The sequence below is a fragment of the Acomys minous genome (assembly GCF_964271855.1).
Source record: "Acomys minous genome assembly, chromosome: 16".
Taxonomy (NCBI): Eukaryota; Metazoa; Chordata; class Mammalia; order Rodentia; family Muridae; genus Acomys; species Acomys minous.
Window position 1 is genome coordinate 4,942,025 of NC_140498.1, and position 26,129 is coordinate 4,968,153.

The 26,129-nt window shown below is 45.9% G+C and overlaps 1 protein-coding gene across 1 annotated transcript in view; it reads right to left on the minus strand.

The window, feature by feature from the left end:
- Nucleotides 1-338: 338 nt before the first annotated feature.
- LOC311587489 (myosin-8) overlaps nt 339-26,129 on the minus strand; it is a 31,469-nt gene continuing 5,678 nt past the window's right edge. Inside the window, exons 6-40 of the mRNA XM_084764350.1 lie at nt 25,706-25,733; nt 25,500-25,608; nt 25,315-25,407; nt 25,127-25,190; nt 23,669-23,767; nt 23,474-23,577; nt 23,176-23,314; nt 22,393-22,511; nt 22,155-22,304; nt 20,556-20,726; nt 19,197-19,506; nt 19,024-19,091; nt 17,062-17,149; nt 16,860-16,977; nt 16,440-16,563; nt 16,205-16,341; nt 14,615-14,870; nt 12,712-12,954; nt 12,443-12,619; nt 12,219-12,364; nt 11,772-11,862; nt 11,108-11,497; nt 10,358-10,484; nt 9,898-10,016; nt 9,577-9,773; nt 8,222-8,405; nt 7,969-8,134; nt 7,746-7,870; nt 5,553-5,861; nt 4,260-4,463; nt 3,046-3,171; nt 2,787-2,957; nt 2,531-2,635; nt 1,834-1,929; nt 339-639 (exon numbers count right to left, since the gene is read on the minus strand). Coding sequence (XP_084620476.1) covers nt 487-639; nt 1,834-1,929; nt 2,531-2,635; nt 2,787-2,957; nt 3,046-3,171; nt 4,260-4,463; nt 5,553-5,861; nt 7,746-7,870; nt 7,969-8,134; nt 8,222-8,405; nt 9,577-9,773; nt 9,898-10,016; nt 10,358-10,484; nt 11,108-11,497; nt 11,772-11,862; nt 12,219-12,364; nt 12,443-12,619; nt 12,712-12,954; nt 14,615-14,870; nt 16,205-16,341; nt 16,440-16,563; nt 16,860-16,977; nt 17,062-17,149; nt 19,024-19,091; nt 19,197-19,506; nt 20,556-20,726; nt 22,155-22,304; nt 22,393-22,511; nt 23,176-23,314; nt 23,474-23,577; nt 23,669-23,767; nt 25,127-25,190; nt 25,315-25,407; nt 25,500-25,608; nt 25,706-25,733 — 5,306 coding nt within the window. The 3' untranslated portion in view covers nt 339-486. The remainder of the gene's footprint in view (nt 640-1,833; nt 1,930-2,530; nt 2,636-2,786; nt 2,958-3,045; nt 3,172-4,259; nt 4,464-5,552; nt 5,862-7,745; nt 7,871-7,968; nt 8,135-8,221; nt 8,406-9,576; nt 9,774-9,897; nt 10,017-10,357; nt 10,485-11,107; nt 11,498-11,771; nt 11,863-12,218; nt 12,365-12,442; nt 12,620-12,711; nt 12,955-14,614; nt 14,871-16,204; nt 16,342-16,439; nt 16,564-16,859; nt 16,978-17,061; nt 17,150-19,023; nt 19,092-19,196; nt 19,507-20,555; nt 20,727-22,154; nt 22,305-22,392; nt 22,512-23,175; nt 23,315-23,473; nt 23,578-23,668; nt 23,768-25,126; nt 25,191-25,314; nt 25,408-25,499; nt 25,609-25,705; nt 25,734-26,129) is intronic.

Sequence of the window (26,129 nt, forward strand, 5' to 3'; positions counted from 1 at the left end):
TTGAAGGGGTGTCTGCAGTTGGTTCTGGGTTGTTTAAGAGCCTGAGGGTGGTCCTGGGGTGTTTAAGAAAGCCAAGGCTCTTCCGTTTTCTCTTCAGTTCTTGCATCACTCCCTTGAGTTGTTGCCCTGGCTTTCTTCACTAATGGACTGTAACCTATAAAGCCAAACAAACCCATTCCTCCCCAGGTTGTTTTTTGGTCAGGGTTTTGTCATGACAACAGGAAGTGGGCTAAGATAGCTCCACATATATCCCTCTATGATAATAAAAAACAAAACAAAACAAAACAAAACCAAGAGCTAAGTGAGACCTGGCTTTGCCAGCAAACAATTTTGCAAATGAAAAAGAAAGTCTGGTTTAATTTCCAAATAGACTGTGGCTTTTATTCAGTCAACAGTAGGAGAAAAACAAACCGGAGCAAAGCAAGCGACCCAAAGCAGCACATTCTGTGCTTGCCTTCAGCCGCTGGCAGCCTCGGCAGGACTTGCTCACTCTTCGCTTATGACTTTGGTGTGGACCTCCCGGCTCTTCACCCGCAGCTTGTTGACCTGGGACTCGGCGATGTCCGCCCGCTCCTCGGCTTCCTCCAACTCATGCTGGAGCTTGCGGAACTTGGCCAGGTTGACGTTGGATTGTTCCTCCTGAGAACAAAAAATGCATTCTGGCGGTTAGAGGCTGTAGTTCTATTTGCCACTAGGCCAGATTATTCTACAGTTGTATTTCCTTCTCAAGTGCCTTTGGGCACGTCTAACCTCCAACCTCAGGCCAATTTGTAACTAGTGACAATTTCAACTTGGAGGAAGGAAAGGAAAAGTTTCCACGTGGAAGAGAACAGCCTTTGGCCAAACCTTCTCACCACCTCCCTGCCTTTTAAAGATATGTTTTATTTTTATTTTATGTGTGTAACTGTTTAATGGCCTGCATATATGGCTGTGCAACAAATGCACGCAGTGTAGGAAAGGAGGCCGGAAAAGGACTTTGCATCCCCTGGGAATGTAGTCGCATATGGCTGTGAGCCACCAAGTGGGTGCTGGGAACCGAACCTGTATTCTCTGGAAGATCAGCCAGTGCTTTTAACCACGGAGCCATCTCTTCATTTCCTGTCTTACCCTCTTTTGTGTGTGTCTCTTGTGTGGAAAGAAAGAGGTGCCCTCAGAGACCTCAGTAAGCAAATGTTTACATTCAAATAGCTTGGAAATCCCACTAAATATTTGTTCCCCGTGTATTTTAAGATGAATACAGAAGATAGGAAACGTGGGGCTAAGAGAGAAGTTGCCTGTTTTGTGTGACTGTTCCTATTCCTTCTTTCTTTTTTTTCCTTCCTACCACATATTATCTACAAGAGTGGGGAGGAGGTGGGGGGACAACCAGGAAAGTGCAGTTGGGGAGCTCAGGGCTTCACACACCACTATATGGAGTTCCACTCTTTCCAGCATGTTCCAGTTGCTGCAACACACACAGGGAGGTGGGGGTGGGGTGGGGAGACATCAGTATTTGACTTTGAGGAGCACATGACTTTGTGTATTTGAGGGACAGGAACTGTTCATCCTGGCGTTAGTGTTTCTGTTGTGTGTTTGCTGCTATCACTTAAGGCTGGGTATTTGGAGCCTTCTCTTTCCCTGGCCCCTTCTGCCTCATAGTAAATAGCCCGTCTCGACCTATGATTAGCGTGGGGGTGCATGTATTTCTACTTGTATGATCCCAGTCCCTGTAAAACATGTGAATGGTTGATTGTTACCGTGCACCCTTCTCCCTCCCCCATACATAATTTTTAAAGCACATTTTCTCCTTCAATAGAATTCTGCTTCTAGCTACAAAACCTCAGAGATACTCACAGCCTCCTCAGCTTGTCTCTTGTAGGATTTCACCTTCGCCTGGAGCTTGTCCACCAAGTCCTGCAGCCTGAGCACATTCTTGCGGTCCTCCTCGGTCTGAAAGTTTGATTTTTAAGAAATGCATTCAATCCAAACAAATGTCTACCACTGGTGCTAAAAATAAGTTGCCCATGTGCCAGAAGGAAGACCCTGGGGGTAAACTTGACTAAACCTTGGTATGAACAGCGGTCGTGTTTCTTAGATGTGTACTCTGTCTAGCCTCTGTGTTAAAGAACCCTGTACATCTTTTCTATGCCTTAGCGCCTCTTCTGGGAGAGGCCACACTGGGACTAACACCTCGTTTGTTTTGCTTTAGTGCTTATATTCTTTTCTCTCTTGTGCCACTTGTCCTCCTTCCCTCCTTTTTTCCTTTCCCTCCTCTCTTCTCTTCCACCTTCCTTCCTACCAGTGGGGATCAAGTTCATGTGGAATATGCACTCTGCCACTGGCCTGCATGCCCCAATCTCTGTCATTTTGTTAAGGCTTCCTTAATCACCCCAGCTTGGTATATGCCTGGGACCAGAAACTTTGTTTTTTTTAATCCTTTACACATGGGGGATTAACATGCACGTCTACAAGGGCCACCTAAGGGATTGTGAGGGTTTTCTTTTCCCTTTGGGCAAGATGCCTGTACATTCTAGAAAGCTATCCCTCTTACCTGGTAGGTAAGTTCCTTTACTCTTCTCTCGTGCTTCCTTAACCCTTTAACAGCCTCAGCATTACGTTTCTGCTCATTTTCAACCTCTCCTTCGAGTTCACGTACCTGTATCCAAGAAAGAAAGAAAGAGAGATCTCCAGGAGGTATCCAGGGGTTTAGCCTAGGGTCAGCTGCAGGTGCGGACAGAGTGTTCCTGACCCCACGGCAAGAAGGCTGTGCTCCCTTGACTTTTCAAGATTTGGGGCTGAAGACCCACCCTGGCCTCCAGTTTCTGGATCTGCTTCTTGCCGCCCTTCAGCGCCAGCTGCTCGGCCTCGTCCAGACGCAGCTGCAGGTCCTTCACCGTCTGCTCCATGTTCTTCTTCATCCGCTCCAGGTGGGCGCTGGTGTCCTGCTCCTTCCTCAGCTCCTCCGCCATCATGGCAGCCTGGGAGGCAAAGCACACCAAGAAAATGAAGAGGCCTGGGGGTGGCAGGAGGCCCAGGGGTGAGGAGGATGACGTGTGTGGCGCTCACGTCGGTGATGGCTTTCTTGGCCTTTTCTTCTGCATTGCGGGATTCCTGAATCACTTCTTCCACTTCACTCTGGAGCTGCGAAACATCATTTTCCAACTTCTTTTTGGTGTTGATGAGGCTCGTGTTCTGTTTAAAAAAAAAAAAAGGTGGAAATTTAAAAGATGTTCAGGTTTCCCAGCTGGGATATACAAATGTTCTATTTTTGTTTAGCTCAGGAGACAACGTTTACTAATGTGAAGTATTCTGTTTGGTGCACACTCGTAATCATTTGCATGGTTGGAACCTCCTTCTTCGTACTCAGCCCTTTACTGCCCATGTGACTTATATATGAGAACCTCTGAAATGAACAGGGCCTGTATTGACAGGGAATGGGGGTGCATGCTTGTAATCCCAGCAGTCAGAGGCTAAGGCAGTTGGAGCATGAATGTAGGGCCATCTTGTGCTTCATAGGAAGACCCTGTCGCAAGACAGCAATGCATGCCCATTATTAGCAGTCACCTTTCGTCTTGCTTTATTTATAGTATTCTTTGCTTAAAAGGTTGAGAATAACAGCTTTTCTGTGTGTGTGTGTGTGAGTGCACGACATAGGAAGTGTCTCAAAAAAATTGTGTGTGCACATGGGGTGGGGTGAGGGTGGGAGAGAGATGGGGGAGAGGGAGAAAGAGAGAGATGGGGGACGGGGGGGGGACTTGTCCTTTGGAGGGATTCTGAAATTGCATTATGAAAACATTTCCTTAACATTTCAACAGTGTTCTCGAAGGGAAAGAAAAGTATCTTGGTATATACTTGGACGTGCTGGCTTGTGATTATTTTGGTGTCACATAGGTCCCACAAGGGACCGATACTACAACTACATATAATGCCAGGGCAAAGGGAATGCTAAATGCTCTGGGAGGCACAAAACAGAGAGCACGGTGCAATTGAACTCCGATGGGCCCCTGATGTGCGCTGCATGAAATGTGTTTCAGTTTGGAGTCAAAGGCATGTTTACTTTTGGGGGTTCATGAAGTAACCCCAAAAATCTACCCTTATTTCTAAATCTACAAACCCTGTTTGGTAGAAAAATCTACAAAATACAAATAGGAATGCACAGCAAGGTCACCCATAGCTCCGTCAGAACTCCGTGGTGGCTGCTGCATAGCCCCACCCTTGGCTATAGGTACATACTGACCCTTTAGGCTCCTCACTCGGCGGGGCACCAGCATGTGGCTCACCTGGGTGTGGAGGAGCTGCACGCGCTCACTGGCATCCAGCAGCTCCTGCTCCGCCATCTTCCTGCTCCTCTCCGTCTGCTCCAGCGTGGCCCGCAGCTCCTCGATCTCAGCCTGCAGCAGGTTGGCTCTGCGCTCCACCATGGCCAGCTGCTCCTTCAGGTCCTCCTGGCCCCGGAGAGCGTCATCCAGGTGCAGCTGGGTGTCCTGTGGGTTAAAAAAAAAAAAAAAAAAAAAAAAAATATATATATATATATATATATATATATATATATATATATATATATATATATCTTGACTCATCGGAAGAGGACATGAGCACATCGGAGACAAGTTAGAGGAGTGCATTGGTGCTAGGAGCAGGGGGTGAAGTGCCTGTCGTTTGTATGAGCTTCAGAAAGATGGTGGCATTTGCTTAGGGTATGAGGAAAGCATGCAGATATGCAGTCATGCTATGTCAAATAACTTGCTACCTGCCACATGCAAGTCACTACACTTTATCACTTATAGAGCATTTTCCACATACTCTACATAATACTTGGCATCTGCTGTCTTATTTGCCTCTCACAGCCATCCTTGGGCTGGGAAACTCATTTCTATTATGTAGAAGAAGAAACAGGCCCTAAGAGGTTAAATAACTTCCTTGAAGTCAGAGGTGATAAAACGAAGATTCAACCTCGGGCTTGTCTTGTGTATGTCCCGCGTATTCTTGTAAAGCCAGTCATTTCTTGATCTTTCAGCTTCTGTCTGTTCCTCTATATATGATTTCAGCAAGCTAGCATGTTTTACGCACACTTACTTGGTTACCTTGATGCATCCAACTGTGTAATTTGGTGAGAGGGAGATGGCTATCGTAGTGTTATTTGTCAACAGAATCTAGAATTACCTGGAAAATGGGACAATGGGGCACCTCTGAGGGATTATCATGACTGTGCTAATGGGTATAGGAAGACCCATTGTGATTGTGGTCAGGACCAGTCCCTGGGCAGGGATGGCGGTCTGTGTAAACTGGAGGTGGCCAGCTAAGCGCTACCCTTGAGTTCCTTTCCGTCTGATCCTGATGTGGGTACCATGTGACCAGCTGCTTCACACTCTTGCTGGGTGTAGGACTTCCCTGTCATGACGGACTATACTGATGAACTGTAAGTTAGGATGAGCACTTGCTCCTTTAAGTTGCTTTTGCCAGGGAGTTTTATCACAGCAGTGAGGGAAAGTAGCTAGTACAGACTGCTTAACAAGTAATTGTGGGAACAACAGACAGGTATGTTCTGCGCCGCCTCTGAGAGGCGTGTCTACCTTGAGGATGCCTTGTGTGTTCCTGTAGTTCCTCAAGCTCTCGGCAGCCAAGCGGTTGGCATGGTTCAGCTGGATCTCCATCTCGTTGAGGTCACCTTCCATCTTCTTCTTGACTCTCAGAGCATCGTTCCTGCTGCGGATCTCGGCATCCAGCGTGCTCTGCATGGACTCCACGACTCTAATGTGGTTTCTCTTCAGCTGGTCGATCTCCTCATCCTTCTCTGCAATCTTCCTGTCGATCTCGGACTTGACTTGGTTCAGCTCCAGCTGGATGCGCAGGATCTTTCCCTCCTCATGCTCCAGAGACGCCTTAAGGACGGCAAGAAGTGACGTCAGCCCTGAGCGGAAGAGAACTCCAGCGGATGGGGTCCACTGTGAGTTTGTGAGGCAAACTCTTTTGCTTAGTTTTGACTTGATTTTTCAAGACAGGGTTTCTCTCTGTGTAGCCTTGGCTGTCCTGGACTTGCTTGTTGACCAGGCTGGCCTGGAACTCACAGAGATCTGCCTGCCTCTGCCTCCCAGAGTGCTGGGATTACTGGTGTGTGCCACCTCGCCTGGCTTATGAGGCAAACCCTTATTGATATCATCTTGTTTAACTTTGAGATTAATAAAATTGTCCTAAGAACCTATGAGGTGAGCTTTTTCTTGTTTATCCTGTCATAGATTATATGGGACAGTTCTGTAGTGAAGGTACTGTGCACTATCTGAAGAGTCATGACAGTACTAAAGGAATTATCTGGTTAATTTTTTATGTATTATATGTATACTACAGATACATATGTATAATCTTTCATAAACTACAGTCTTCATGTATGATATGTTAATCTTGCATAGAAACTATGAGTTTTGCCGGGCGTGGTGGCGCACGCCTTTAATCCCAGCACTCAGGAGGCAGAGGCAGGCGGATCGCTGTGAGTTCGAGGCCAGCCTGGTCTACAAAAGTGAGTCTAGGACAGCCTAGGATACATAGAGAAACCCTGTCTCGGAAAAAAAAACCAAAAAACCAAAAAAACAAAAACAAAAACAAAAACCTATGAGTTTTAACATAGTTTTCCTCCCCTGATTATATAGTGTATACTCAATGTACAATGTGGGGACAATGTATAAAAACTGTTTCCCATTGCCCCTCACTGAGAGACTACTGTTTAATGTGGTACTTTTCCCCTACCATCTTTTAAGGCAGGGTGTCTTGCTGTGTGGTCCAGGCTGGCCTGGGGCTCCTTCCTTGTCCACTCCCCTATTTCTATCCATCTTTTCCATCTAATTTTATCTAATCAAAGTTGTATATGCAAATATCTTTCTTTTTTTTTTTTTCAAAAGCAAACATTTGTGTCTGTCATAAAGCTTTCCCCACTTTAATCATACTCTTTGGTAACTTTCATGTATTTGTTTGATAAATAGTTGATGGGAGGACACGAAGGTCAGGGAAAGTCTACGGGAGTTGCTTCTTTCCTTCTGCCACGTGGGTTCTGAAGACTGATCGGAGGGTATAAGGCTTGGTGTATAGGGAATCATTCTGCTGGGCCCCTTTTGGACTTTTAAGGGGAGATTCTGGTGTAGAGCTCTGGCTGGCCTAGCTCTTACTACGCTGCCTCTACCTGCAAGTGCTAGGATTTTAGGGATCTGTAACCTCTCCTGGTCTAATAACCACACTTGTCATTTGGAAGTCTGCTATTCTACAGTTTGCTTACTGGACGTCTTTGTCTTAAAGTTTTGCCTCTTTTAAAGATTATTCTCTTGTGACAAATTCTAAGGAACAACCGATGGGTTAGAGCATTGACATTTTTCTCAGACCTGATTTTGTTTTATTTATGTGCACACGGGTTTGTGTAGATGTATGTCGTGTGGCTCCTGGAGGCCAGAAGAAGGTATCTGACCCCCTGGAGTTGGAGTTACAGGTGGTTGTGAGCCCTACACGTGGGTACCAGGAGCTGCATTCAGGTCCTCTGGGAGAGCAGGAAGAGCTCTTAACAGCGGAGACATCTCTCCAGTCCCAGAACTGACAGTATTAAGGCTTTTGATAGATTCACCTAATTATCCTGTATATAAAGGTCCCATGTTTAAACTGTTTCTGCTCCGTGATAATGTATTCAATTCTTGGCGCCATATCTCAGCTTGGTAGTTTTGCTGATGTTTGTCTTTTACTTGCCCCGCCCCCCGCCCCGCCCCGCCCCGCCCCGCCACCACACACACCTCTGCTTCCTCTAAGGCAGCCTGGATCTCACATTTCTCTTGTTCCACTTGCTTCTTGATCTTCTCCAACTCATGGATGTGCTTCCCTCCCTCTGCAATCTGCTCTGTCAGGTCAGAGATCTCCTCTGCGGAAGAACAGATGAAAGGAAGTGGTTGGAGCCATGGCAGCACGGGAGAGTCCCGCCAGGACCGCGCAGGCTTGGCAAGGGCACGCGGGACTCACGCTGCAGGTTCTTGTTTTCTCTCTTGAGCGTCTCGAGTTGATCCAGAGACTCCTCATAGGCGTTCTTCACTTTGAACAGCTCCGTGCTGAGAGAACGGGACTCCTTCTGGGAGGACTCAAGCTCGGCCTGCGTTTCCTCGTACTTCTGTCTCCACTCTGACAGGACCTGAAAGGCCATAGATTGTCAGCTGGGACGCGGAGAAGGAAGACCTGATGGAAGTTTTCCTAAGGGTCAAGCAAGCTGGAAGCACACCTTGTCGAAGTTCCTCTGCTTCTTGTCCAGGGCGGCGCAGGCTGCGTTGGTCCTCTCCACGTCGAGCATGAGGTCCTCCACCTCGTTCTGCAGCCTCTGCTTCGTCTTCTCCAGGGACGCACACTTGGCGTTCACGGCCTCTACGTGCTCCTCAGCTGCCTGCAGACGCTGAGCCAGCTTCTTCCTGAGAAGTTAGCCAGACAGTCAAGAGCCAGCCAAAGCCAGGAACAAAGTGAAAACTGCTGTGATTTCTTCTCGCCGTCCTGTCTTGTGTTGGCCTTTCAGCCATCTGCCTTTCAGCAGTGATCACCACACTTGCATTCTAGAGTAACAAACTAGAAGGTTCCAAAATGGCCGATAGCTGGACTCAGTGAAGCCCTTGGAGTGTTACTGGATTCCTATAGGATGCTGTCAGTGCCACGTGCCTTAATGCATCGATGACTCTGGACTTATAGGACTTGTGATTATCGTTAGCTGGGACAGCATCATTGATTGGTTTATATATATCCTTCCTAAGCCAAAATGAAGCTGAAGCTAACTAGATATTTTTAATCAGGCAAAAATATACTGATCATGTTTGTTTTCTCAGACTCTCCGATTTCTTTTATAACCCCCTCTCCACCCTGACCTCCCCCCCCTTTATCCCCACTGCCCACAGAGCACAGCTAATTTGTTTAAATCCTGTATATTTGGTCAGCCTAACTAGAGAACACACTTGATGGATAGATCCGGACAGTCTGTGCAGCAGAAGCAAAGGCAAGTCTGATTTTCATTTGAACGCGTTATGTTCTTGCTTCACTCCCACTGGTGTGCCAAGGCCTCATCCTTAAGAGGCAGAAAACCTCTTTCAACTTGACACCCAGGAAGGCTTATCTTATTCAGGCCAGTCCTAGGGACATTCTGTACAGTTTAGGGAACTGGGCTGTGAGTTTCAAGAGGGATGTTTGTCCACTTGGACTTAAGGAGATGCTCTCTGGAGTGAAAACATCTGGATCCAGCACCAGCTGTTCCTCTAAATAAGTCTGTGCCCTCAGGCCAGTACGTTAACTTCTTGAAACCTCAGTTCTCTCATCTACAAAAGGAGAAAAGCTGTAATAGTGACTTAGCATTGCTACAAAGCTAAAAGAGCAAACGGATGTGTGGATGTGTAGCGCCTGACACAGGGATGTGGAGGACTAGGAAAGGCAAAACTCGCCTTCCCTCCAGGTCCTGAATTGACATATGGGAAGAAACCGCACTCAATAAATGTTAGCTGTTGGCGTTTCCATGTTATCTTCAGCAAGACCATAGCTTCTTGTGGGAGCTGCTGCATTAAGCACTATGGAGACTGTATCTCTCACGTTCACGTCACGTACTTGGCCTCCTCCAGCTCCTCCGTGCGCTGGATGGCGTCCGTCTCGTATTTGGTCCTCCACTGGGCCACCTCGCTGTTGGCCTTGGACATGGCCCTCTGCAGCTCAGCCTTGGCTTCCTGCTCCTCCTCATATTGTTCCCGCAGCAGGTCACAGTCGTGGCGGGAGGACTGCAGGGCGTGGGCCAGCGCGTTCTTGGCCTGCAGACGTGACAGTCACATGGTTTCAATTCATATATGCTATACTACTTAAGCACTTCAAGCAGATTATAAGTGGGCGGCGTTCTCAGGTTTGCTTTGCCAAGATCTCTGGTTAAAAACTCACCTTGGTCTCTTCCTCAAGCTGTCGCTTCAGCTCCTCAATCTGCTGGGTAGACGCCTGCTTGCTCCGTGACAACTGAGACACTAAAGCATCTTTCTCATCTAACTGTCGGGAGTATTCGCCTAAGAGCAGTATAAGTGGGAGAACCCATGGTATAGCGATGAGCCACGTGCGCATGTGTATATTTACACTAATTTCTAAGCACTTATAGATATGGGCATTAACAAAAAATTAAAAGTAAAAAGTGTAGGTTGGCAAGCAGGGATGCTGCAAAAAACTTGTCTACGTGTGTTTGCTTCCTTATGCTTTGAAAAATTCTGATAGCTTGTTGATTTCCCTCTAAAATGAGAGTATTGCAGCATAGCAAAACAAAACAAAACAAAACAACAAAAACAAACAAACAAACAAACAAAAACCCTTTAGTGCAGTGCTGGATGTGGGGAGCCAGAGAAGGCAGCTCTACCTGCTTCTGTCTGCAGACGCCCCCTCTGCGCTGTCAGCTCGTTGATGAGGCGCTGCTGTTCCTCCTCCTTGGTCTTCAGCTCACTGACCTGGTCCTCCAGGGTGCGGCACATCTTCTCCAGGTTCCCCTAAGGATCATGAGACAAGGAAAAATCAAACACTGAATATAGTCATAAAACCAAAGCAAAGCAAAGCAAAACAAAACAAAACAAAAAAACCCCAATTCTTAAAGTATTTAAGATGTTTTAATATTAAAAGGTTAAAATAAATATATTTTAAGAACGTGTGAGACATGAGTAGAAGGCTGTGTCACTGGCACTTTAGCATAGGCCAGAATTCAATTACATACATATTATATTCATTGTTGGGAAACAGCCACATGTCTCAGTGATGGTGACACTCGAGTGGATTTTGAAGTCATCTTAGTGGGTTATAGTAATTTTTAAAACTGAGAGTAAGTCAGGCCTGGTGACGCACGCCTTTAATCCTAGCACTCGGAGGCAACGGCTGGAGAATCACTGTGAGTTCGAGGCCAGCCTGGTCTACAAAGCACGACCAGGACAGCCGAGGCTACACTGAGAAACCACGTCTCAAAAACAAACAAACAAACAAAAAATTCAGAAAAACAAATTGTGGAACTATGTTAGGATGGAAAATATTTAAATAATGCTATAAAATGCCGCCGAGCCAGGTTTGATTGCAAGAACAATGGAGGCTGTTTTTCTGGCCCATTGCCCACAATGCTGGGCACCTTGGCTTTGGCGATGGCCTCTGCGTTACTGCTAAGGTCGTCAATCTCCATCTTCAGCTCGCTCTTCTCCTTCTCCAGCTTCTGCTTGACGCGCTGCAGGTTGTCAATCTGCTCGCCCAGCTCCGCCACGCTGTCCGCGTGCTTCTTCCTCAGGGTGGCGGCCGTGGCCTCGTGCTGCAGGGTGGCCTCCTCCAGGTCCCTGCGCATTTTCTGGAACTCGGCCTCTCGCTTCTTGTTCATCTCGATCTGGGCTGAAGTGGCCCCACCGGCTTCTTCCAGCCTCTCGCTGATCTCCTCCAGTTCCCTGGAGAGGTCAGAGCGCTGCTTCTCTGCTTTGGCCCTGGAGGCCCGCTCTGCCTCGATTTCCTCCTCCAGCTCCTCGATGCGGGCCTGGAAGTCAAACAAGTACACTGATACATTTCAAATCCATCTCAATTTTACTGTGTTTTTTGTTTGTGTGTGTGTGTGTGTGTGCGTGCGTGCTTTCTGATGTGTTGAAAAACAGAAAGATGAGGGGCTAGGTGTAGTAGTCCGTGCTTTCTATCCCAGAACTCAGGGTTCTGAGGCAGGAGGAGTGTGAGTTTGAGGTCAACCTGGACCATAGAGTGTGGCCCTGTCACAAAACACCAACAAACAAACAAACAAATAGAGTAAGAAAATTCACCTGCAACTCTTTGATCTTCTTTTGCAGCTGGATTTCCACGGCTTGCTCGTCTTCAATTTTGCTTATCAAATTGCTGATTTCAAACTCCTTCCTTTAGACAGAACAGCAGACATATTAACATATATGTTGTTTTTATTTTAGTTATTTTAAATATATATCATTAATTTATTCATATTACATCTCAATTGTTATTCCATCCCTTGTATCCTCCCATTCCTCCCTCCCTCCCATTTTCCCCTTACTCCCCTCCCTTATGACTGTGACTGAGGGGGACCTCCTCCCCCTGTATGTGCTCATAGGGTATCAAGTCTCTTCTTGGTAGCCTGCTTTCCTTCCTCTGAGTGCCACCAGGCCTCTCCATCCAGGGGACGTGGTCAATATGGGGCAGCAGAGGTCGTACATTATTTGAAGGACGGCACCACATAGAATTCTCTCTAGAGCCCCTACTTTTTAAGCTTCTCGTCAAGTTGCTGTTTGTCGTTTTCTGTGTCCATTGTGGATTCTTGGGCCAACTTTAGGTCCCCCTCCAGCTTCCGCTTGGCTCTTTCTAGGTCCATCCTGAGCTTCTTTTCCTGTTCCAGTGACCCTTCAAGCTGATGGGGAAGAGAAATCTGTTAAAATCGAAGCACAATTAAAGAAATGTTTCAGAAGGACATTTGAAATGTGTTTACATCGTCCACTTGCTGCTCCAGCTTGGTTTTGGCTTTGGTCAGCGTGTTGACCTTGTCCTCCTCAGCCTGCAGGTCATCCAGGGTCTGCTGGTGAGCCTCCTGGAGGGCTTTCTTCTCCTTGGTCAGCTTGGCGATGGTTTCGTCCAGGCCGGCCATCTCTTCCGTGAGGTTTTTCACCTGCAGAAGTTAGAACACGTGGTCTCAATAAGAAAGCGGCCCAGCTGCGAGGGGCAGAACCTCCATGTGGCGTAGGCGGAGCATGCGCGTGCCTTGTTCTCCGTGGCGTGCTTCTCCTTCTCGACCTTGGCCAGGGTCAGCTCAAGGTCATCGATGTCTTTCTTCAGCTCTGAGCATTCGTCCTCCAGCTTCCTCTTCTTGGCCGTCAGCTCGGCGTTGATCTCCTCCTCGTCCTCTGCTCGCTCGGTCACCTCCTTGATCTTGGCCTCCAGCTGGATTTTGGTTTTGATCAGCTGTTCACACCTTTCCTCAGCATCAGCCAAGCTGTCTGCTTCCTGTGGATTCATTAAGACACTTAGACAGTCTGTTGCTTGTTTTGAAACCTAATTTTTTTTTTTTTGCGCAATGTATTCATTGTTCATCTGAATTCTGTTGCATTTCTCAGCATGAATATAAGTTCACCTTTCATTGAATATTATATCTGACTTAGAGACATCCAACTAACCAGGAAATGAGGATGGGAGTTTAGAAGCAAAGGAATCTTCATCATGATTGGGAGAAGGTGGAGAAGGTGGTGGCTGTGGAATTGTGTGTAGAAAAGGCAGTAAGAAGCCTTGTCTCCAGACATCCATAGGTATTGCCCAGGGCAAGTTGCTCCCCGCCCACCCCATTCTCAGTGTTAGATATGAAAATAAGGAGGTTGTAATTATTTCTAAGAGCTGTTATAGTCAAAGATGTTGATTTAGTAATGTTGGTTAGTTTTGATTTCAATCAAATTACTAGTTGTCAAATAGAATTTAAAAAAACTAAAAGCGTAAACGGAATGCATTTCCACGCAGCATCTTTAATTCATCTAAATGTTTGCGATGGTCCATAGCAACACAATATTTGCTTGAAGTTTCCATTTCTATTTAGAGAACGGCCTATTATCCTCAAAATGAATTTCGGAATGTATAAGGACAAGTAATTCTGACAAATTATGCAGCTACATAAAATTTTTATAAGTAACTAATTAAAGGACTCAAAAATTCAGTCACTGACTTACTAAATTCCTCTGCCCTGGGGATTTTTCTAACTTCTCGATGTTTATTTTATCTTCAGTGTTTAAAGTGGATGAGGCTGGGGACTTCTTGGCTACTTACTTGTTTTTATCTTTAATAGTGATACACTGGGTGCTTATTGACCGTGACAGATCAACCATGAGAAGAGACAGATCTAGTCTTAGGCATTTGGAAAACTATCCTTCCCACAATCCCTCTCTAATGTCCCTGGACTTGTTGAGCACAGAAATGGGCGGTTATGTCTGACTGAGGTGCTGTTCCTAGACTCACTCCCCACCTTCACTACAGCCTCTTCCTGGACATCAGCAGTAGCCACATGTTTTTTTATTTTTTGTTTTGCTTTCTTGGATTGTCCTGAGGACTAAACCCAGAACTTTGAGCAGATGTGAAAGTGCTATATCAGTGGGCTGTATCTCTAGTACCCCCTTTCTTTCCTTCTTTTTTTCTTTCTTTTTATTTTGAAACAAAGATCTCACTCCATTGCTAAGACTGGCTTTGAACTTATTTCATAGTCTAGACGGGCACTGAACTTGGGATCCTCCTGGCTTGGCCTCTGGAGTAGCTGGCAGTAAAGGCATGCACAAGTAGGCTTAGCTCAGAACTATATTTTCAAGGTGGGAGACAATGCAGTCAAGTAAAAGAGGTAAAACATTGGAGTAAGGTTTGGGAATGTAGCTTTAAACCACTTGCTTCAAGGTTGTTTAGTTTTCTGATGTTATTCAATCTTCACCCTGTGTAATACAAATGTAATTATAGCTTTCCTCCCTAAGACACTATAAAAAATGTGAGTAAACTCTAACAAAATAAAGCCCCCGCAAACTCAAAAGATTTTTTTTTCTCAAGAAAAGCCCCATGTTGTAAGGGATGGCCTCTGGAAGTCCAGGAAGAGTCCCCAAGGCATGGAGATGTGATACGTTCAGGACAGAGCACTCACAGATTGAACCTGGAGTTGCAGGTCATTTTTCTCTTTGAGGAGAGTGACCAGCTTCTCCTCCAGCTCCTTCCTCTTGGCCTCCGACTTGGCGAGCTCGTCTTTGGTTTTCTGGAACTCCTCCTTCATGGTGGCCATCTCCTTCTCGGTCTCCGCACTCTTCAGCAACGGCTTGATCTTGAAGAAGAGCTTCATCCAGGGCCAGTGCTTGACGTTCATGAAGGCACGGATGTTGTACTGGATGCAGAAGATGGACTCCCTGGAATGTGGGACAGGATGATGTACTTGTGTACTTGTGCCATGGGCAGCATTTATTACAGACAATAGGCTTTTCCTGTACCGACACATGTTCATCCTGACAATCGGACTTAGAGTTTATAGCCCTCAGGACCACTATTTTGCTAATATGAATGCTATTCATACGGAGCAATTGTGTGTTCTAAGTCCCTGGCAAGCTGGCAAAGATAGACTGAGCCTGGACTGTCTGAGTGACCCCTGCCATAGAAAGAGCAGGCATATATGGGAGGAGTGGCCGGGAGAGCTTGGCCTTTGTAATTGGACTGTGCTGTCCTGCTGTTGCCACATAGCTGTGAGCTGCGAGGTGAGGAGCCATAGGTTGAATGACTTGTCTCAGCTCGGCTCGGCTACCTCTGTCCTTCAAACCTTTCCTGTTTTGATCACCACTGAATTAGGCGCTCTTCTCTTGTTAGCGTCTTCAGATACTATACTAGCTTTTCTAAATTCTTTGAATGGACGGCTTAGTCCTGTCAGCTCGTTAGCACTTGGAGGCGCTTTTAGCAACAGGTAAGCTCCAAAGTTGTTTTATTTAAATAAAAAATTGAAATGGTAATATTGGTACAGCTCTTCAAATGGCAGCATCGGGCTGGCAAGGTTTGGCTGGCTATGGCAACATGTAGGCATCTTTAAGTTTATTACATGCGGGTTTTATTACCATTGGTTCAGTTGCTAGGAATTCCAACTCTGAGAAGGAAGATACCATGACACACACTATGACACAGATGGATGGGGGAGAAAAAATAAAAACTCTTATTATGCCAACCTAAAAAATCCAGATGAACAAAATGAGTTAAATGTAGGCATGGCTGGAGCAATGTGTAAAAAAATATTGTGTAGATAAGTTGCATGAAGTTAATTTGTGAAAGAAGAGAAGGGACTTGTCGCTAGGTAGATATGGGTGAGGGTCTGTACAGACGTGAGAATAATGTTTTCCATGCAAATTGTTTTCCATGTCTGGGAAAAGCGGGGTGGTTAGACGTGAACTGTGTGGTGGGGAGTAGAACCTAGTTAGCTAAGCAAAGCAACTTGGATTTGACAAGGAATACCACAGGGAGCTGGGAACAGAGATGGGGGGGGTGATAAAACCCGCCTGCTGCAGACTGTGTGTGAGATGGATGGGGGCGTGGCCAGGAGAGAAGTCCTGGGAAGTCTAGCCTGAAGGGTGGCCCTAAGGTTGACCGTGTTGTAGAGGTGAAAGCTCATGCAAATTGCAGAATGAGAGGATCAGTGAGTGGGGAAGGGTGATGGAGAGTCCCTGGGGTTCCTTGTGACCCCCGTGGTCTGCACAGCTGTTACCTCCTCTGCAGCATCTTCTGGTACTCTACTCTCATCAGGTATCCCCTACAGACCGCTTGCGTTCTTGTTATAATCTGGGCCAGCTTTTCATCTCTCATTTCTTCCAGGAGACCCAGGAGGCCAGCTTTGAAGAAGACCTGAGGGAACAGAGAGTCACACGTCATCCTCACATTTCAGCCAGACGCAGAAATGGCTGAGCGCCCGGGGGTCAGGTGTACAGGAGTCGCAGCCATACCTTGGTGTGTCCGAATTTATACTGGGTGTGATCAATATCAATAGAGCCCAGAAGCTTCTCAGAGGCCTTCTTGCTGTCGATGAACTGTCCCTCTGGGATAGCACTTGCATTTAAAACTTTGTACCTGTCCAGTTAAGCATATAAGGGATGGTCAGAAAGGTGTAACCACTTGTCCAACTGCCACCAAACAGAGGTGCCTGTTTAGCTCCCAGAACAAAATTTAAAGTAGAGACCTAATGGTTCTTTCAGACCAGATTGTGACCTAGCCTCTTATTCTACCCTCTACCACAAGATGGATTTATTTGATTTCTTATTTGTATACTTACGCAGAGTAGGGGACACGAAATATAAGGGGCAAAGGACAACAATTAGGATGATAAATATTCGAGCAGTCAATGTCATACAGCGAAGAGGACTGACCTCTGTTTAAAATCCCCATACAAGATCCTGCTGGGGAACCCCTTCCTACAGATGCGGATGCCTTCCAGCACCCCGTTACACCTCAGCTGGTGCAGGACCAGTTCGTGCTCCATGGCCCCTGCAAACAGAGAGAAGGAGTTAAGTCCCAGGGGCTGAATTTACAGATGGGGCCCTAGTTTGCCACTAATGGTTTGTGTCTTACCAGGAGTTTTAGTCTCGTTGGGAATGATGCACCGTACAAAGTGAGGGTGTGTGCTTCTTAGGTTGGTCATCAGCTTATTTAAGTTTTCCTAGAAAGGGAGGCAGAAAGGTCTTGAGAAAGTTACGTTTTGAGTTTCTTTTTCTTTTTAGTAAAAATTATCCATCACGCTTTTTTTTCCCAGACAGGGTTTCTCTGTGTGGCCCTGGCTGTCCTGGAGCTCATTCTGTAGTCCAGGCTGGCCTTGAACTCAGAGATCCGCCTGCCTCTGCCTCCCCAGTGCTGGAATTAAAGGTGTGCGACATCACCCAGCTGTGCATACAGTACACTCTGAGCTACTGGGCATAAGCACATGATGCGTTAACTGCTATGCATTTTGAAGGCTTCTGTATTTAACCTCATTAAAGACCCAGAAGGCTAGAGTGCTGGGAAGAAATGCAGATCACCAGGGTATCCATTGGAACACCTAGGGCCAGACAGCACTGCCGGTGGCCTCCAGCACAGGCTGTGTTCTCAGCCAGCATCAGAAGACAAAGACCACACACAGGCTGCCTCTGCCGCAGTATGTCACTGTATGCCATCCTGTGTCTCCCTGGGCCTATCTGAAGACAGCTCCCTGTGGCCTCTCAGATCTTCAGCACTAATAACGTTCATAGTAGCTGGTGATTTCCAGTGAAAATGTGGCTTTGCAATTGTTCCAAACTTTTCCAATATTCCCCCTTTTTTAAAAAAAAAAAAATCATTCCCAGGACCTTCTAATCTCTTGTTTTGTTTTTTAAAGAGGGTAAAAGTGTGAGATGATATAATCTTAGGTGCTTGAAAACATTTTTCATCTTAAGTATGATTATGACAAAGAATGTTTTGCTCAGCCATTGAGAACGCACTTGCAAACATCTTTCACATATGCTTTTTTCCACATCTCAGCCACCAGGAAATCAAAACAAATAACATGAATATCTAAGCCTGAAAATACCTTTACAGAGAAGTGTACAAAGCAACCATCCATCTGTTTTGCTGGATAATGTAAATTATAGTGATATGGGAAAAGAATAAGAACAGATTTTTATGGCTAGGTCAAAGGTCATAGGCCACATCCTAATTTTAGTTTTGAAAGCAATGAGGCATAAAAATCCTCTCAAGCCGTCCTCAGACTAGACGTGCTCCTTTCAGGACGAGCCATGCTGTGGAAGAATTATGGTTGCATCATGGAAATGTGCAATTCTATAATGAAAAGGCTGCACTATTTTGTAAATAGAAGTATTATTGTTTTGTTCTGTAACCATCCATTTTGATCACTAGGCTCCATCTTAGGTTACTTTCACCTGTTCAATTCATCTCAGGGGGAGAATGTGCTTTGGTGGGAGAGTGTTCTGAAGAATGCATTCACCATCATTTTCAAACTTAAATCCTGGCAAGGTGACTCATGCCTGGAATCTAGCACCCAGGAGCCTGAGGTTCTACTAAGTTCACAAGTTCAAGGTCAGTCTGGCCTACATGGGAAGATCCTGTCCCAAAGAGAACAAAGGAAAACTCAAGACTGTTCTCAAACGGTATGGATAACACTGAGGTTCACAAGTACTTCCTTAAAAACCATCCTTATTATTGGCATTTAATACAGATGGGTGCGTGCGTGCGTGCGTGTGTGTGTGTGTGTGTGTGTGTGTGTGTGTGTGTGTTTTGTAACTATGAGGCTTCTAAGAGTACAGCGGCATTTCTAAATGCATCATGTATATTTTGTAACCAAGAGGCTTCTAAGAGTACAGTGGCATTTCTAAATGCATCATGTAATCATAATAAAAAACAGAGAATAAAGCATCCACCCCTACTCAAGTATTGCCTTAGATCTATCCTGATGAGTGAATATTTAAAGCAATTCATATCACCATCCCATTCCCTAATTTACTCTAAATCCTAATAATCCATAGAATCTGAATATATTTTTTCCGATTAAAATTTATACTTTACCCTGAAAAGGGCTGACACAGTTTGGAAAGAAGAGCCCTTCTTCTTAGCCCCTTTCTTTGCACCGCCATCTGCAATAAAAAGAAAACCATCAACAGAGTAGACTCCCAGGGGCCGGAGTGCTATAGGGACATGGTGAGGGATCAGCTTGGTTTAGATGAAGGGCACAGAAGTACCTGCTTCAGCACTGGCGTACGTGGAGAAGAGGCTGGCCAGAGTCTTCATGGCTGACTTCTGGTACAGCCCCACCACGGTGTCATTCAGAGGGTCCTTGTTCTTGTCCAGCCAGCCGGTGATGTTGTAGTCCACGGTGCCCGCATAGTGAATGAGGGAGAAGTGGGCCTCAGCCTTGCCTTTGGTGGGTTTGGGCTTCTGGAAGTTGTTGGACTTTCCAAGATGCTGGTCGTACAGCTTGTTCTTGAAGGAGGTGTCTGTCGCCTTGGGGAACATGCACTCCTCTTCCAGGATGGAGAAGATGCCCAGTGGCTGAGTTGAAAAAAGTAGACCTGTGTCAACTTCATCTTTCTCTTGGATGCAGACACAATGGCCACCATTTGAATTGTGAGCATTCCCAGTTAAATATAAGCCCAGAGTAAGTCAGGCTTCATGCTCAGACGGCCCCTTTGTTCTCTCTAGAATGACCTCACCACCATTTCATCTCTCGTGGAATCTGTAGCATTAGGTTCAGTTAAAGAATAGCTGAACACTAATCCCAAGGAGTCTGTAGGTAATTTGTTAAATATCTTTATTATCATACTTTATTCTATTACGTGAATTAATATGTTGTCAAGGTTTTATTTTACTTCAAAAAGGATGTGCTGGAACTGGGAAACTGGCTCAGTGGGCAAGAGTGTTTGCTGCGCAAGAACCCACATAACTGCAAGACACATGGTCACCTGCATGCCTGTGGCCCCATTGCTGTGGGGCAGGTAGCAGGTCACCAGCCTAGCGAGAGATCCTATCTCAAGAGAATAAAGCAAAGTGTGATAGAGTAGGACACCTTGCATCTTTCTCTGTCATCCACATATGCACAGGTGATGTACCCCATGCACAGTAATGTGTGTGTGTGTGTGTGTGTGTCCCAAACACTACTTAAGATATTTTAGATGTTTAGTCTCTTTAAATATAGATTATTAAGTAGTACAAGCAATTTGACTTTTTTGTTTCTGATACACTGGCTGTATCCTCTGTGCGTCAGTTTTTATCTAGGAAAACATTTATTTTCATTTCTAACATTCTGCACTGTAATGGGGGCAGGTTAGAACTAACAAGAATGGCTTTAGCGAAGCTGACTGCCACAGAGGGCGTGTACACAGCTGCCTTTAAACTGGATACAAGTCAGTATTAAAATGAGGAGGAACTAAATGAAGCCAACGCCTCCCAAACCCTTCTCACGCAAAAGTTGTAGGGAGGATGTGACTCCTAGAGAGTGCTCTTCCAATATGCTCAGATCGCAAGCGGTGGAAGGACAGTGATGCTTTCTATGCCTGAGAGTCGTCCTCATAGCCAGACTCTTGCAGGAAAGTCATACAAACCTTCTCGATGAGCTCGATGCAGGCGGCCAGGTCCATCCCGAAGTCGATGAATGTCCACTCAATGCCTTCCTTCTTGTACTCCTCCTGCTCCAGCACGAACATGTGGTGGTTGAAGAACTGCTGCAGCTTCTCGTTGGTGAAGTTGATGCACAGCTGCTCCAGGCTGTTGAACTACACAGAGCAGAAGAGATTTCCCAGGTTAAGTGGCTTTTTATAGGAGGAAAAATCTGCTAATGGAAGTATTCTTTACGGAAAATAATCTGAATAGAGTGATGATGTTAAAGGACGTGTTTAATCTAATTTCTGTTTGCTCAATATTCCCAAGGATAAACAAATGCCTTTCTCACGAATTCTGTGCATTCTTTACACTACAGCTTTTCTTCCTTCCATCCTTTTCGTTCTTCCCTCTTTCTCTCCTTCCTTTCCTCTCCTTTTCTCTTTCCTTTCTTTTTTGAGACAGAGTCTCACGAGGTAACTCTGGCTCTCCTTCCAGTCACTATATAAGCCAGGCCGACCTTGAACCCACAGAGATCTGTCAGTTTCTGCCTCATGAGTGCCAGGAATACAGGTGTGCACAACCAGACTCGAAAATCCACATTTTATTCTCCTCCTGTCCATCTATCCATCTTCTGTCTGTCTGTCTGTCTGTCTGTCTGTCTGTCTATCTATCTATCTATCTATCTATCTATCTATCTACACTACAGTTCTAACAGAATCTACTCTCCTTTCACCTGAAGCATGCAGAGACAAGAATGGATACCAAGGTGCCCCTGGGCCCTGTGCTTTCTGTCTCTGATGCAGGATAGAAGGGGAAAGTGGCTCATTAGAAAAGCTTAGTAATAGGAATAGTGGTCTCTACTCTCTAATTCTAGGAGAGTTCACACTCTTACATTTGTCTGGCATGTTTTTAAGGAAAATGTACACCAAGACATTTAATTGATGTATAAAATGAAATGGACAGGTTAGTTTCTCTTCTGTTGACATCAAATCCCCCCTGCCCCACCCCCATCTATGAAAGCAGAGATCTGGTACAGTATAGCAATTGAAGATCTGAAAGTCTTTGTAATCACTTATTCTCGCACTTTACCCAGGATAAAGCTGAACCCTGGCAGTGAAATAGTTTATATAAGGTAAACTTGGAAGAGGAGAGGCCGATACCAATGGCTGGGCTCCTACCTTTGGGCTTTCTTCCTTCCCCGCCCAGGTCAATGCAAGATGCCTTGTATTTGTACCAAATGTTGCAGATAGATTCTATCTTGCCTTTATGTTATGTGCCCATGGAATTTTTAGCATGCATTTGATTTTCCTTGCATATCAATTTCTGCTATAATAACAATGGTAACATTAACTTCTCTTTCTTGAAGGTTAAACAAAGTAATGTTTTGATGTCCTTAGAATAGTATCAAAACTGTACTGAATTCTCCAGAAATTTAGCTGTTATTGTTATTGTTTCCATGATCGCAAAGATATTTTAGGGCTAACTCTTTTACTAGGTTCAGTGTTGGAGCAAGTAATATGTACAGTATAAATGATTGTCACTTAGTTCACCGAAGTTCAAAATCGTATCCCTCTCTTTGCATTAGTGTGAAGATAACTCACATCAAAGATCTCAAAGCCAGCGATGTCCAAGACGCCGATGAAGTACTGCCTGGGCTGCTTGGTGTCCAGCTGCTGGTTGATGCGGGTGACCATCCACAGGAACATCTTCTCGTAGACGGCCTTGGCCAGGGCGCCCACTGCATTGTACACCTTTGCAGACGTAGTGATGTTTGTTAGTGTTGTTAAGCCGTGCCATGCAGGCCTCGGTGTGTGTGCTTCATGGAGGACATGCACTTACCTGCTGCACCGTCTGGCCCTTGGTGACATACTCATTGCCGACCTTGACCCTGGGGTAGCACAGGGCTTTGAGCAGGTCAGCAGAGTTCAGATTCTGGAGATAGGCGGCCTTGTCAGCAACTGCGGTGACACACGTGAAGGAATGCTTACCGATGGGTGTTCTTCTTATCCGTATTCCTTTGTCTTTACCCTAATTACTCCATTATTTAGGCTAAAAGGCTTAAATACCTTCACAGAAAGTTAAATGAGGTTCTTTGTACGTATATTAAAGTACCTGGTAGTCACTAAATGGTTCATCATTTACAGTGGCTTTTAGTGGCTGGTTGCACGTAGGATTTGGGAACACTTTTATTAACAATAATATGTAAACAGTGTTTATTGTGACATTCTGTTCAAGGCTTAAGACGTAGTCTCTCCCTTTAAAACTGCAGGCATTGCTGGAATGGTAAGATAAACGTGTGGCAACACTCACCATGGGGGGGGGGGTAAAAAGGCAGACTCTTTCACTGGCTTTGCCTTTCTAGATTTAACCTTTCTGTCTCCAGCCCTCTGGCCCTAGGTTGAGCTTATACGTGGCTGTTGGGGTTTGGTATACCTTATTTGGATTGGGTGTGATGATGGAGCGATGGAGAAGTGAGAAAGGAGGGCAGGGAGGAAGGCATACATGGATACAAATGTTCTGGTCTTCAGGAATGCAGTCACATGGAGACGTGAGTGTGGGATTTAAAGTGTTTCAATTCGAAAATTCTCTGATTCAAACCCAGATAGAGGGTAGTTTCGGTACCTTCGGTGCCATCTGGCTCAGCTTGCTCCTCACGCTGCTTCTGCTTGAACTTCATGTTCCCATAATGCATCACAGCCCCTGTCAGCTTATAAATGGACACTTTCTCTTCAGGTGAAAAGCCCAGGATATCAATGGCACTCTATCAAGAAAGAGGAAAGGGCAGAGGTTAGGGTAGAAGATGCTATTTATGAGAGTTTATAACATGCACCAAGGTGACCACACCTCTGTGTGGTTTGCTGTTGTCATTTCCATACACAAATGGGCTTTTAAAAATGTGTGTGTATGTGTTATGACTTACATCCGTGGCCATCAGCTCCTCTTGGTCATCAATGCTGGGCACTGTGATCTCCCCCTGACTGACAAAGGCGAAGTCGTACGGGTTGGTAGTGATGAGGAGCATTTCTAGGCACATAAGATTCAGGGTATGTGTTTGACAGGAGAAGTTGTTAGTGTCTGTTTTAACTTCCACCCACAACTTTCAGTTCTTTCTTACCAATTAGTTCTGGCTTCTTATTGGAAGTGATCTGGTAGAAAATGTGGTAGCTTCTTTCAGCTTTTAGCTGGAAAGTGACTCTAGACTTCTCTAGAAGATCTGGAGGGAAGGAGATTGAACTAGAAAAACAATCCATTCTTTTGACCTATTGGAAACTTTAGTGTCTTTGACCAACACTGGGAACAGTACATCTGGCTCCACTGAGATTCTGGTGTGATGCTCACCCTGTGGCTGCATATTAAAACTGAAGTGCACATGATAGTTGCCGTGCACCTTTCCATGTAGGTGCAGCCACTGACATGCATCCCTGGAATAAGTTTCAGGTGGGGAATGCATGACCTCTGTGTGACAGCTGATTTTTAGTGTCCTTGGCTCACCTCACATTATCTGTGGTGAAAGTCTACCTTGGAGACATTTACCAAATCAGAGCTAACCCATAGGTTAATCCTAAGGGTGGAAATCAGAGTTGCTTCTGAGGCAAGGAAGTCCTCTGCAGTGTGAGACAGGACCATCAGCCTGAGATTGAGAAATGGGGTCCAGATAGTGAACTATAGGCAAGTCTGGAATTAGCTCACAGGCAATTCTAAGGCAGCCGGCAGTGTCTGCAGGCTCCTTGCATAGACAGTGGCTCAGAGGACTTGGAAGAGTGGGCCCTGCACCTTCACTGGGAAGCACAGCGGACATAGCTCTGGAGGTGTGGGTGTGGGCAAGCCAGTGCCTGAGGGCATAAGAGCAGGAGAACTGACCCTGCCTCCTGCCGTAGGTTGCATTGGGTGGCCTAGCGGGAGGAGTGCTGGAGAGCTTGCCCTGGTGGTGTGGATAAAGGAGAGCCAGCAGGCTGACCAGCTCTACCACCCAGGCCCAGGTCCAGGGCTCTGAGTTGGCCCACCCCAAAATCTATATTATCTACAAACGGTTGGGATGCACGAAAGGACCAGTCCTGCAGATCTAAAGCTGCAGGATCTCCACGACACAGGGCAACAACGGAATACCCGGGAAGAGTCCCAATGAGGATCCAATATTGATGGTGCCACAGAAGCCAGAGGCTCTCGAACCAGACCAATGACGCATTGCCATGAACATTTGCAAGTGAAGAAGTGTGGGCAGGGGCATATGCTGTGGGGACACATTGTGGCGCACTACAGCTTCCGTGATGAGCTGCCTTTTAAGCTTTGGGTTATTTTGGTTTTGTTTTTTGTTTGTTTTGTTTTAGGTTGTTAGTATTTTTGCTGTGTGTGTGTGTGTGTGTGTGTGTGTGTGTGTGTGTGTGTGTGTGTGTTTATTTGGGGAGATATGAGGGGATGGGAAGATGAACAGGATTGGGGTGCATGATATGGACCTCACAAAGAATCAATAAAAAGTTTTTTTTTTCTAAAAAAAGAGAAAGTGTTGCAGGATGACCCTGTAACCCAGCTGGCTGGTCTCCTCGCTTAGCTTTCCAACGGTCCAGTTACTTACATGTTTCAATATCAGCTGAAGCCAGTTTCCCTGTGGTACCAAAGTGGATCCTAATGAACTTGCCCTGAAAAGATAAAGATGTGTTCACTACTAAACACTGAAGTGCATAGAGATAAAACACCTGAAATAACAATTTAAATATGATGATCCCAGCAAGTAAGGACAAAAGGGGACAAAAAGAGACTCACAAAGCGGGAGGAGTTGTCATTCCTCACGGTCTTGGCGTTGCCGAAGGCCTCCAGCAGGGGGTTGGCGCTGATGATCTGATCCTCCAGGGTCCCCTGTGAGGCAAAGAGCAGTCCTTGCAACTGGAGCTCCAGACTTCTGGGCATCACAGCACAGTGTGGATCCTCATCCTGGCTACCTCACCCACCTGCATTTTGCCAGACTCCTCCTTCTTCTTCTCCCCAGTGACTGCAATTGTTGCAAAGTACTGGATGACGCGCTTCGTGTTCACAGTCTTCCCGGCCCCGGATTCTCCGCTGTCAAACACAAGGGGATGGAGATCAGAACTGTGCGATATGCCAGCAACGGCTGATACAGTCACCGCCAACCACAAAGAAGAAGAGAGTCACGTACGTGATCAGGATGGACTGGTTCTCACGGTCTGTGAAAAGGAATAAAGGCCACCTGTCAAAACTATGCATATTCGAAGGGAAGTAAGGAAGTCAGGTGACCCAGCCTCATCGACTCTTAGAGGAAAATTTGTGAAAACGTGAGGCAAGGAGTCACCTGTTTTCTTTTTTATTATATTTTATTTCAGCAAATACACATAACATGAAATCTATGACCTTTTAATGTCTCCATGTGCCTCTGTGGTGTGTACGTGTGTGTTAGCTCGTGGGCACTCCTGGGAGTCTTCCTTCATCACTCTGAGCCTTATTCACTGATGCAGGGTCTCTCAGTTAAGCCTAAAGCCCACAGGTACAGCTGGTGTAGCTACCCAGCTTGTTTAGGGGGAGCCCAAACCACCCAGCACTGTGAGGACAGCAGGCCCAGGCCC